The sequence below is a fragment of the Trichosurus vulpecula genome, chromosome 4, assembly GCF_011100635.1.
Source record: "Trichosurus vulpecula isolate mTriVul1 chromosome 4, mTriVul1.pri, whole genome shotgun sequence".
NCBI lineage: Eukaryota > Metazoa > Chordata > Mammalia > Diprotodontia > Phalangeridae > Trichosurus > Trichosurus vulpecula.
The window spans coordinates 233,239,353-233,252,073 of record NC_050576.1 but is presented as its reverse complement, the minus strand read 5'-3'; the positions used below and the strand labels follow the sequence as shown (position 1 = coordinate 233,252,073).

The 12,721-nt window shown below is 43.2% G+C and overlaps 1 protein-coding gene across 2 annotated transcripts; it reads left to right on the top strand.

Annotated features, from left to right (window-relative positions):
* Positions 1–8,832, top strand: TRIM59 (tripartite motif containing 59). Of its 2 annotated transcripts, none has more exons than XM_036756633.1 (3): positions 1–90; positions 1,058–1,156; positions 7,292–8,832. In XM_036756633.1, the coding sequence occupies exon 3, from the start codon at positions 7,295–7,297 to the stop codon at positions 8,513–8,515; it is 1,221 nt and encodes a 406-aa protein (XP_036612528.1). In that variant the 5' UTR covers positions 1–90; positions 1,058–1,156; positions 7,292–7,294; the 3' UTR covers positions 8,516–8,832. The 2 variants fall into 2 exon arrangements, with proteins under 2 accessions (XP_036612528.1, XP_036612529.1); XM_036756634.1 differs by lacking the exon at positions 1–90 and adding an exon at positions 665–743.
* The last annotated feature ends 3,889 nt before the right edge of the window (positions 8,833–12,721 follow it).

Here is a 12,721-nt window from a genome sequence, read left to right as displayed (position 1 = left end):
GCTCGGGATCACCGGATAACCGGAGAGCCCCGAGGAGCCGAGCGGGTCAGTGTCCCCCGCCTGCGCCGGGAAGGAGGGCGGCCGACCTGGGTGAGTGCCGGTGCGGGGGGCGAGGAGTGGGCCGGGAGCGCACTCTGCACGTGGGGAGGGGGAGGAGAGGGGAGTCCCGGCCCCACCCCCTGCCTCGCCTCCGAGCAGCCCTTGGCTGCTTTACGCCGTCCTCCTGCCTCTGTTCCCCCTCTCCCCCTGCTTCTGTTCCCCTCTCCCCCTGCCTCTGTTTCCTCTCCCCGTCTTCTCTCCCTACCTCTGTACCCCCTCTCCCCCTGCCTCTGTTTCCCCCCATCTTTCCTCCCCCCTCTATTTCGCCCCTTCCTCCTTTTCTAATCCTTCACACCCCTTCTCTCCCTCCGGTGCCTGGATTCTCCTCCAGATGCTCCCTCATCTGCTCTCTGCTCACCCCGGCCCCCAGCCCCACGATCCCACTCTGGGCTGGGGGCCCCCCCACCCCCCCCCCCCCCGGTCCTTCGTGCTTCAGTTCAGCTTCAGCACTTGCCTTTCCAGGGAGAGAGGCCCCTTTGGGGGCGGAGGAGCCAGGGTTGGATCTGGGGTGAACACCCCTGGGCTCTTGACCCCGTGGGTGCCTCCTGAGCCCCGCCCCCCCCTTAGACCAGAGGGCCTCTAGACCTCTGTTCCTGACTCCTGGCAGCTGTGGCTTCATGGGCTGCCGGACTCTTGAGGAGGAGGTTTGTACCCATTTGGTCAAGGAGAGTTGAGGGGTCAGTGTTGTGAAAACCAGGGACTGTGGAGTTTGAGTCCAGAGCCTGCTCCATCAACACCGCTTGTTACCCAGTGTGTAGCACCCAATGGGCACTTCATAGTTGTTCATGGAATGGGGTAAGGCAGGTGCTCTCTGGCCCAGGACGTCCCGCAGCCCTGTCCTGCTCTTAGTGCTGGCTTCTTGGGGGACAGGATCTCTGCCCCTGGGGATGTGGGATGGCCTGGTCTCTCCACTCAGGACTGGTTCTCGAAAACTGATGATGTTTCATTTTCATTTTAGAACATGAAGAGCTGAGAGGGAAGAGGCCATCTGAACACAGGAAGGCTCCAGCCTGGGTGAGGGAGAGCATTCTAGGTCAGTCAGGACTGTGTGAAGGAGGTGAGTTCTGGGGAGCCTCCCAGGGAATGTCTGTGTGTGGTCGGGAGGGCAGAAACTGCTCCCTGCCTGAGGGGGAAGGGCTTAGGCTCCAGGTCAGGGGCAGTTTGGACCCGATGCCCAGAGCAGGGCACTTTGTGCATTAAAAAGCAGAACAGTGAAAATGTCAGTTTTCTATTTGATTTTACTGTTCAAGCTTTAGCTTTTGGGGGGTTGTGGGTTTTTTAAAGATGAAATAAGGTTACAGTCAGATACAAACAGAAAATACTTAAAAAGAATCTTGAAGGACTTTCCTGTGAGCAGTTTTTGAGCATGTTGAAATTATCATCCCATTGAACAACAAGCCAGCAAAACTTTCTCCCAAATAGACCCATGGCAGAATTAGACAACAGTTTCTTCCTAATACCAAAAATGTGTTTTGTTATTCTACACACAGATATTCCTAATAGAACAGTGGCAGATGAACAATTCTGAAGGAGAAAACCTTGGGTGCTCTAGCTTGTGTGGGTTGAAGGGAGCAGGGTGTGAGCCCCAATCTGGGGGTGGCATCTCCTGAGTCTGTTCCCAGGCCTCTTCCTCCTTAAATGTCCCCGGACATTTCCCTGAGACTTTTAAAATGTGGCCTGTATCATTTGTCTTCCTCTGGAGGCTATAAAATTTAATTAATGTTTTATAACTGCCCGTTTTTATAGATGAAAGGCAATAAAGTACTAGTATATTAAAATTTACAAAGAAGTTTTACTTTGAACAGAAGAGTAGGTAGTGAAATATTATTGCTCAAGCCTTTTATGTCCATTGAGTTATCATCAGTGAGTGTTCAGCCACATGCAGTGTAGGTAAGCATTATAATGTGTAGGAAATCTGCCCTTTTGAAGAAAGATTCCACCTGAGGTTCTGATCTGAGAAATAGAGGAGATTTTGTCTTGGTGTTGCTTGGTGTGATTTATTTGTTTATAGGACTTACAAGCCTGGAAGATCTTAGGGATCATTTTACAAATGAGAAAACTGACCCCTCGGGAAGCTGAATCATTTTCTCCCGGGCCCAAAGGTGGTGGGCAAGAACAGCTTATGTTCAGGTCTCGTGACATCCAAACACAGAGCTGTTCAGTGGGAAATCTGGTCCCACCACCATTGAGTTGTCAACAGAGTAAATAGAGAAGACATTTTTGCACAGGCCACACTGAACAATTATAGAAACATTCAGAATTTTGAAGTAATTCTTTAATATTACCACAACACTTAGATGCTGAACTGGTGTCCAACAAAATGGTTTAAATTTCCATGATGGCATGAACAATTTATACTAGATATCTCTATTTGAAACTGGTCACTGTTGTGGTCATGGTATATTCTCAGTCCGTTTTCTTTAAGCTACATGCTTGAAAAATTGCCATCTGGAAATCTGGCTCTATGTGGGGGCAGAGGAATGAGTTTCAATGACCCTCGTTTGGGGTGGGTGCTGAGTACTGTCTTACTAATGATGTTGTCCAGTGCATATGACTAGAAAGCATAGCCTTTAATGCGTTACTTAGGAAAAAGATACAAGACCATGTTAGTGACTGCCCTCCTAGAGTAAAACTAGAGAAGGAGAGTTAAAAAAACAACTTCCATCTAGAAGCCTCTGACTATAAGTCTGTTCCAGCCCTGTGAACTATGATTCTGGACCTAGTCGTTTGAGAAACTCAAGTTCTTCCAGATGTAGTGAATTTACTTTATATTTGTAGTATCCAAGGGAATTGTTAGGGATCTGTTAATGCCAGTTAGCAAAGAGTTTCTGCCCCCAAATTGGAAGCTTCCTGTTAAGAGCTATTTAACTTTCTAAAATAACAGTCGGTACCGGGTTATTAGCCCTGCTGTTTTTCCTCCTTTTCGCAAGATGGATTTTGTGGCTGTAGAGATTTGTGCCCCTGCTGCCCTGTGTTTGTTCTCTTGTCTGAAATCGATTTTAAAGACAGGTGCCTTAGCACAGCCACTGAATCACCTGACTTGCCTCTTTGTGCCATATGGAAAAAGTCTCTAACAAAATTATTTGAAAACTAGACTCTGGATTTTAAATTATGCTTTGTGAATGCACAAAAGCTTTTAAGGGTGTCTTTGTTAGCACTGATTTGTAACCTTTTATGTCAGAGTTCTAGCAGCCCTGCTTTAAGAAAGAATCTCTCATATTCCCAGAACTCATTATGGGAAAAGTAAATAGGAAATCTGGAACAAATGAGCACAGTCCTAAGTCATAGTAGCATAGATCTGGAGGACCTTAGGCATCTTGATAGATCAGATCCTCTTATTCTACAGATAAAGACAGGAAGTTACTTTCTTTGAGAGCAGGGCTCTTTTATATTTGTGATTTTTGAGGGTGTGTGTGTGTGTGTGTGTGTGTGTGTGTGTGTGTGTGTCCCCGTGTCCTTGCCAGAGTATTTTGGCAGGCAATAAGCATTTATTAAGCACATACTTTGCCTTTAGTTTCCAGGATGACAAAATCTTTCTTGAACTAAGAGGCAGAAACTTGCTCCTTCCAAGCCAGTCCCAGCTCCTGCCAGAAATTAGCCTAAGGCAGTGGAAGCTGTGTGTAGAAAGTGGCTCTTCTTTGCCTGTTTGAAATCTTGGAGAATCCCCAGTGGCCCAGCTTCATTTCCAAACATCACAGGCTTGACTTTTTTAATCCTTTAATCCTTGGGACAGATGATAGGATTAGTTGTAATCACTGAGTGAGGTCACTTTAGAAAAGGTAATTGCAGGGATCCCCAAACAAGACCCATTCCCCAACAATCTGGCCAAACCTGGATCCAAAAAAGGGCCGGGACAGCCACCAGCCAGCCTGGTTTTTCGTGGGTGGTTTTTCTTTAACTTTTCCACTGTGTAGGAAGAGTTTCAGTTCCAGCGTGTATTAACTTGCAAGTCTGTGAATGTCATGCGTTGTGGTGCCCGGTTATGTAAGCTTGCTAGCGTGCCTTACGGAAGGGTTGTCTTGGATGGACCGGGCTGTTAGCTTGTCTGTTTTTGGCAAAGTGTATTTTACTGCCTTTTAAAACCACCAGAAAATTCATCTCACCCTATCAGGTCCCTATTCCTGTGACAGCCCTGACCCTTCTCCTTGGCCAGCACACCTGTTTGCGTTGACTTCCCAATTAGAGGTCAAATGGGACCTCCTTGAAGGCAGAGACTAACCCGCTTTTTGTATCTGTATTCCCAGCTCTTAGAACAATGCCTGGTGCAGAAGAAACACTTAATAAGTGCCTGCTCATTCATTCACTAGTTCCCTTCATTGAAGTTTTAAAAGGCATTATGAGAAATATTTTGAAATCTCAATAGCTTAGGTTTTTATAAAAACAAGTCTTTTTGTAATTTCCTTTAGAACTTTATTTCTTCTAAATTGGCTCTTGGAATAGATTGGTTGGTCTACACTCAGAGTTCAGCAGTGTAATTTTACTGGACCAGCGTGTAAACATGGTAGAGTGGCAGCACATCTGGAAATTTGGCTGGCAGGGATGAGTCCCAGAAGCTACTTTTCAAAAATAAATTATTACTTATTTATTTTTAACATTCTTCCAAAAAAAATGGGGCTCTGAATTCACTACTTCCTGTACTCATTGAGAAGGCAAAAACTGTGATATCAATTATACGTGTGAAATCATGCAAAACATTTCTGTGTCAAGAAAAAAAGAAAAATCAAGAAAGTATGAAAGAAATGATGCTTTAAAGAGAAGCTACTTTTAATGCTCTGACTTAATAGTATCAAATTGCAGTCTCCCACCCCTCAAAATTATAAATCCCTTAAGCAAAATGGTTATTTTTCACCCTCGTTGGTTCTTTCTAAAACCTCTGTCCTTTAAATTTATCCACCCCATTTGATCCTTCTGGGAGTTAGATGCTATTATCACCCCCACTTCACAGACGAGGAATCTGAGGCAAGCAGAGGTGAAAGGTCTTGCCCTAAGTCACACAGCTAGTAAGTGTCTGGGGCTGGATTTGAACTGGAATCTTCCTTACTTCAGGACCACAGCTCTGTCCCCGGTACCATCTAGCTGTTTCAAAGCAATACCTTACAAAGATACTTGCACGGTTGTGGGAAGGGGGGATTACAGAAAGAATAGACCCTGGTCAGGAAGAGGAGCCTTGGACTCTGATTGGACAGAGTTGGGGGAGGGAAAGAGAAGTGTTAAAAATGACTAAGTTTTAGCACTTGGGTGACAGAGGACGGTGGTGATGTCAGCAGACATAGGCAGGTTTTTGGAGAGAAAAGAGCAGTTTTCAGGAAATCGAGAAAAGATTTTCCACTTTTGGCTTTAGTACCGACCCCTACGCCTAACTTGCCAATGAATCTGGCCTGTGTTTGTTGTGAGAAAACCAGGGTTTGACTCCAGGGCCACTTAGGAGACCTTGGGTGAATTTCCCCTCCTCAGGCCTTCATCTCCTCCACTGTCACAAGACTCCTTTCAGGCCCAGGTCTCAGGACCCCGTGGGTGAATGTTGAGCACGTTTCTGGGGTCTTTTCCCTTCTGGCCTCAGTCACTGGCTGACTAAGAATGGTCCCTGATGGAGGAGGCAGGCCTGCCCCAGAGGGGCCTGGCTCAGGCACAAGGACCTTTTCCACTTGTTGGAGCAGCCCTGGGCTTGGGCAGCATTGGAGAGAGAGAGCAGGGGCTGGGGCTCCTGGGGTGCCCTGCTTCCATGCTCCTCTCTGGACTGGCCAAAGACTGGTTAATCCGAGCTTGAGCCACACATTTTGTTTACTAGGAAAAGAGGGAGTTCTGGGCTCCAGGGTTCACCTGGGAGGGGCAGACAACTCAGAGGACGAGAGGCAGTGGTTTGGAAGGGAGTCACTCTTTTGATTGATTAAAGGTAGGCCCTTTTGTCTCCAAAAGGAGAGTAAACCATCATCCCTCCAGGTGAGGTCTGAATGCTTCACTTTAGCTTATTAGAAACCTCCCAGCGGATCATCTGGCTTGTTCGTCCACAGCTTTGTTAAACCAAGTCAGCTCTTCTTAGAGGGCTATTGAATCTAGCACATTCTGCATCTTTGGGACAGTTTTGCATTTTTCTGACACCAGTTTGAGAGCACCTTGGAGGTAACGTCAGAGACATAAGAGAATCTTGAATTCACCATCTCATGGACACCTCCGACCCATCTTGGCCAGAACAGGTGCAGTTACTGTTGAGAATGAGCATCTCTAGCCAGTGGCCTCCTGTGCAAACCGCAGCCATCATCCAACCTTGTCACTCCACCTGCACATCTCCTGTCTCTCCCCTCTGCCTGGACCATCATCATAAGCTTCTGATGAGTCTCCCTGGACTAATGGAGTGGCATCCCCCTGCAAGCCACCCTCCAGGCTTCTGCAACAGTGATTTTTTCCTTAAGTATATAAAGGTCTGTGCCATCCCCTGCCCACTCCCTCTCCACCTGAGGCTCCCAGTTTCCTGCAGGATCTGGCCCTTTCCTCCCTTTGCAGCTTCTGACAAGTTATTCTTCTCCTTCACACCGTGATGCAGCTTCGTGGGCCCACTCGCCTCCCATCTTGGTGCCCTGGCCTCCCTCTTCACTTTGGCCCCTTAGGATCCCGGGCTTCTTTTGTGGCTCTGTTCCAAGACCCTTTTCTGTCGTGTGCCTTTCCATGTCCCTCTTGCTGCTCGTGATTCTCCCTCAGAGGTTACTTTCCATCCACTCTCTAAGTCTTTTATGTACCTGATTGTTTTCATGTTCTATTATAATTAGTTCCTTGAGGGCTGGGATGGATGGTCTGGCTTTGTGTCTCCAGGGCCTGGCACATAGTAAATGCCTAATAAGGCTTATTGACTTTGATCCTTGATTGTCAATTTAAAATGCATATCTCTCCCCCACCCCCCATCTGGGTTATACAGGAAAACAAAAAATATTTAGGTTTAGAATTTTTAATTTCATTTTTAAAATCTGATTGGAGTATTGTTAGTTTGATGGACTTTGGTCCCACGGTTAAGGTTAGATATTAGCTTAAACTGGCCTTAGGTGATGATTGTCTCTATCTATCATTAATTGCTTATTGTACTTGGTTCTTATTAAATACTGTGTCTTTTAAATGATTAGCAGTTGGAGGTGAGTTCTGAAATTTGTTGAAATATTTAGAAATGACTTGATAAAGTTGATTATTGTTTTTTTCTTTATAGGAAATGCATAATTTTGAGGAAGAACTAACATGCTCCATTTGCTATAGTATATTTGAAGATCCTCGAGTATTACCATGCTCCCATACGTTTTGCAGAAATTGTCTGGAAAATGTTCTTCAGGCATCTGGTAACTTTTACATGTGGAGACCCATAAGAATTCCTCTGAAGTGTCCTAATTGCAGAAGTACAGTCGAAATCCCACCTCCTGGTATTGAATCGTTACCTATCAATTTTGCCCTGAGAGCTATAATTGAAAAATACCAGCAAGAAGATCACCCAGATGTCGTTACCTGTCCTGAACACTCGAGCCAGCCGCTCAATGTTTACTGCCTGTTAGACCACCAGCTGGTGTGTGGCCACTGCCTTACGATAGGCCAGCACCACGGTCACCCCATAGATGACCTGCTAAGTGCCTATGTGAAAGAGAAGGACACTCCCCCAAAGCTTCTCGAGCAGTTAACTGACAATCACTGGAAAGATGTTTGTCTGCTGATTGAGAAGTTAGAGGAACAGAAATCTCATTTAGAGGAAATTGTCCAAAGTGATAAAGAAGTTGTCCTCCATTATTTTAAGAAGCTTAATGATATATTGGACCTGAAAAAAGATGCTTTTCTATCTGCCTTGCATGATGTTAAGACCGCGATTGATGAAGAATACTCTCCACAAATTGAAAGAATGAAAGAAATAAGAGAACAGCAGCTTGAATTGATGTCATTGACTACATCTTTGGGAGAAGAGGAATCGCCCCTTAAATTCCTGGAAAAAGTCCATAATGTTCGTCAGCGGGTACAGGCCTTGAAACAAAGAAAACTCCCTCACATGAAGCCTCTTGAAATTTATCCACGGATTGGCCAGGTGTTGAAGGAAGAATGGTCAAAAACGGAAATTGGTCGAATAAAAAAAATTATGGTTCCAGAAATAAAGCTTTCCCCCCAAAGGACACTATGTGACCCAGCCAACAAAGAGGAGAGGAAAGCGGAGTTTTTGAAGATTTTAAGCATTTTTATATTGACAATTTTTTCAGGGATGTTGATGTTAATATTTTTGTTTAATGAACATATGCTGCCCATTTTAAATGACATGAGTTCAGTGTATTTCTCAGAAGTTTCTCAGTCTCTGTATCACACTTTGTCTAGCAACATGTATACAGTTAAGGAAACAGTATGCCACACTTATCATATGCTGAAGGGATTGATATGGGACAGCCTTTCTTGTTGTTTCTGAGAATTCAGATCTGAATTAATTATGTTTGCCTCTCTCTAGCCAGTTCTTAATTAGCTGTGTGAAGTAGGAGTGGGGACAGTGTGATAAAAAGCTCAGCCTTTTGCCAGGGCTCCCAAAATGGCAGTGTCACCTTTATTGCCTTGTCAAGGCTTGATGAGTCATGTTTTGGGAGGAGTGAAACAAAGGAGGGAGGAGGAGAATGCTCCAGGATCAACTCTTGAGTTACTCAAAAGTTGACTGTACTTTTTCATTATTTTGAGTCAAGATTATTCAAAATTTATTCTTCCATTTTGGCTAATAAAGATTGGCTTTTATAACATTGTGGCCTTTGCATGTGTTTCCCCTTCTCAGAATGATATATTCTGAAGTCCTCTTTTTTTATTTACCACTGTGGCCTTATTAATGTATGATCCATCCTCGCCATGACCCACAGGCAGCCCAACCTTGGCTTACCTGCTGCGACAGGCTTCTTTGCTCCTGTTTCCATGTCTCTGACTAGGATCATGGGTCTCGAGCTGGAGAGGACCTCAGTCTGTCTAATCTCACCACCTCTTTTTGACAGATGAGAGGAAATGAGGTCCAGGAACTGACTGCAGAAGCCAGTGTTCTTTCCACCGCACCCTAACCTCCCCTGGACCCTCCTCCTTGATTGAGTCTGTCACATTCCACACCACTGTTACTGTGATCTGTTTCTTCTCAAGGCTCCCATGTTCACCCTGTGCCTCCATCCTCAGCAATCTTCTTGAAGAAATAGAATAGAATAGAGTAGTCTTTTCTGCTAGTCTGCACCTTAAAAACCTTTATCACCCTCATGTCTTTGCTTTCGTCTCTGATGAAGTGGGTTTTTTCTTCAATTAACAAAGATCTATTTTCTCTTCCTCCCTCATTGGAAAAAAAATCCTTGTCAGAAATATGTATGGTTAAGCAAAACATTCTTCCCACGTTGGCCACATCTAAAAAAATAGATGACTCAGTCTGCATGCTGAGTCCGTCATCTCTGTGTCAGGACGTGGGTAGCAGGCCTCATCATGGGCATTCTGGAATCAAGGTTGGGCATTGTTAGTCTTTACTTTGTCCTTAGAGTGTAAATTGTTCGGGTTCTTCTGCTCACTTCACTCTTTGTCAATTAATATACATCTTCCCATGATTCCCCAAAACCATCCCTCTCCTCTTTTCTTAAAACATAATGTATTCCTTTGTGTTCACATGCCTTAATTTTTTCTCTGTCCTCCAGCTGATTTTCATCTGCTTAGTTTCCAGCTCTCTTTGTCACAAGAGCAACTATAAACATTTTTTGTGCACACACACACATGTCCTTTAACTTTCTTCTCAAGGCTGTACTTCAGACTTTCTATCGCTGTGTTTGTATTCTGAGCTCTTAGCTCAGTGTCTGGAACAGTGAAAACAATTAATGCCTATTAACTGATTGAATGACTTTCTTTGATCTCTATAGGCTTGATAGAGGCATTGCTGGGTGGAGGGCCCCACAGTTTACTAACTTTCAAGGCATAATTCTGGTGGCTTTCTAGGGGAATTCATAACTCCATCAATATGCCTGTTTTCCTCCAGTCATTCCAACATCTGTCAGCTTTGCCGATCTGTTGGATGTGAGCTGGAACCTCAGAGTTGCTTTAATCTACATTTCTCAATTAATGACTTGGCGCCTTTTTTTCATATGGTTATTAATAGCCTGGATATCTTCCTTAGAAAATTTCCTGTTCAGAGTCATGGTATGTATATATGATGGAATGCTGATGAACTGTAAGAAAGGATCAAAGGAATAGTTTCAGAGACACATGAGAAGACTTGTGTGAACTGATGCAAAGTGAAGTGAGCAGAACCAGGAGGACAGTCTATATAATAACAGCAATATTTATAAAGGCAAACAACTTTGAAAGTCTTAGGAACTCTGATCAACACAGTGACCCACCACAATTCCAGAGGATGCAGCATGAAAGGGACAGTAAGAAAATGATGAAAGGTTACAGCATGAGAGCTCCCTTCTTCTGAGAGAGATGTGATAAACTCGAAGTGTGGCTTGAGACCTTTTTTTTTTCCCCAGATATGGGCTATGCCAGAATTTGTTTTGCTTGATTATATATATTTGTAAAAGCAGTTTTGTTTTTCCTGCTTTCTTTATTTGAGGGAAGGGGAGAGAGCAAGGAAGAAGAGAATTTGGATCAGAAAACTTTTTTTAAAAAGAAAGAAAATTGCCTCTTCATTGTCCATTTATCAAGTGGGAAATGGCTTCCCTTTTCTTGTAAATTTGAATCAGTTCCATATACATCTTGGAAGTGAGATCCTTATAACTGAAACTTGCTTCAGAGATTTTTTCCCCCATTAACTGTTTCCCCTCTAATTGTAGTTGCATTGGTTTTGTTTATGCAAAAACTAAATTTTAAGTTATCAAAATTATCCACTTTATCTTTTGTGATCCTCTATCCTTTGTTTAGTTATGAACTTTTAACTTGACCATAGATCTGGAAGGCAATCTCTTCCTTATTCCTTGACATTTATGTTGTCACTGGACTTTGATAACTTTGAAAGAGACAGTGAGGGTGACTGCAACTCTGCCTCACTTAAGTCCAATTTGCTTGCAGGTCAGTGTCATCAGTCCTTTTTGAACACAAAGGACAATTTGTTTCTGATGTCACTCTTTATGTCTAGGCCACATATCCTTTTGGGGCTTATGGTGATATATAATGTGAGATGCGGGTTTATATGTAATTTCTGCCATACAAACTTTACACTTTTCCCAGCAGTTTTTGTTGAATAGTGAGTTCTTACCCTGGTAGCTCAGGTCTCTGGGTTTATCTGACCCTAGCCCTTCTTTCCTGCTTTTTATTTTTTTTCCCTTGAGATTCTTGATCTCTTCTTTTAAGTTGAATTTCATTTAAATTTTTTTTTTCTAGTTTTATAAAGTAATCCTTTGGTAGTTTGGTATGTCACCAAAAAATGAAATGTAGGTAGTATTTCAGTTTTCATTGTGTGACTGAGCCTATGCACAGTTACTATTTCTCTATTTAGGTTTGCATTTCTGAAGTGTCTTGTAGTCATTTTCATATAGTTCCTATGTCTTGGCAGAAAGACTCAAAGGTGTTTTATACATTCTGCAGTTATTTTTAATGAAATTCCTTTCTACTTTCATGGGGAGAAAGGAATCTCCTTGCCAAGGCTAATCAGGTTTCTTGTGGTCTTGATGCCTGGCCTGTTCCATCAGACTTCTCTTTTCGACTGCCTGCTAGGTGTCAGGCACTATGCTAAGTGCTGAGGTTACAAATAGGAAAAACAAAACAAAACTATACCCTCAAAGAACTTACAATCTAATGGAGGAAGACAACACTCCAAAGGAAGCTGACAAGTGGGGAAGGGTGGCCTACCTGGCAGGAGGCCGTGATTGTAGAAATCCAAAAGAACAAGGGTGGGAAATGGAGTGGCTGGCTCAAGAGCCCTCCCTTAATGGAGATTTTGGGGGCAGCTCTGGGCTCTGGCCTCTAGTCAGAGGAGTAGAGGGTACTGATGAGGTGACTCAGACTCTTTTTTTTTTTTTGGTAAATTTTAAAAATTTATTTTAAACTTAATATAGAAAATGAGAAAAGAAAGAAAAACACATTGCCATGTACGCAGCAGACCTTAAGAGAGGATTCAATAGAAAACAATTTCTAATTCAAGAAAACCTGTATAGTAAATACTACACATTGTTTTCAGAGCTGCTCAGCTTTTCTTTGCTTCTTTGTTGGGTTTCTTTTGTTCTCTGCTGTGTATTTTTTATCTTTTTCCCCTCCCTCCCCCTGCCCCATCCTAAACAAGGCTACAATTAAGCACATATATATACACACACACATATGTGTATATATATATATATACACACACAAGTACATAGATACCTATAAACACACATATACACTCATGCACATACGTGTAAGACCATACTATGCTTATTTCCTCCTATCATCTGTTTCTCTGAAAGTGGATAGCATCTTCCTTCCAAAGTCCAAGTCTTTCCATGTTTTTCTAAATCAACCAGCTCTATCATTTCCTACAACACAGCAGTGTCCCAACCCAATCACATCCTATCTGAGAAATTGTTTATGAAAGTTTTTCCCTCCAGTTTTCTGCATTCCTTCTAGCCTTGGTTACAGGGATTTTATTTATATAAAAATTTTTAATTTAAAATAATCAAAATTAGCCATTTTACACTTCAAC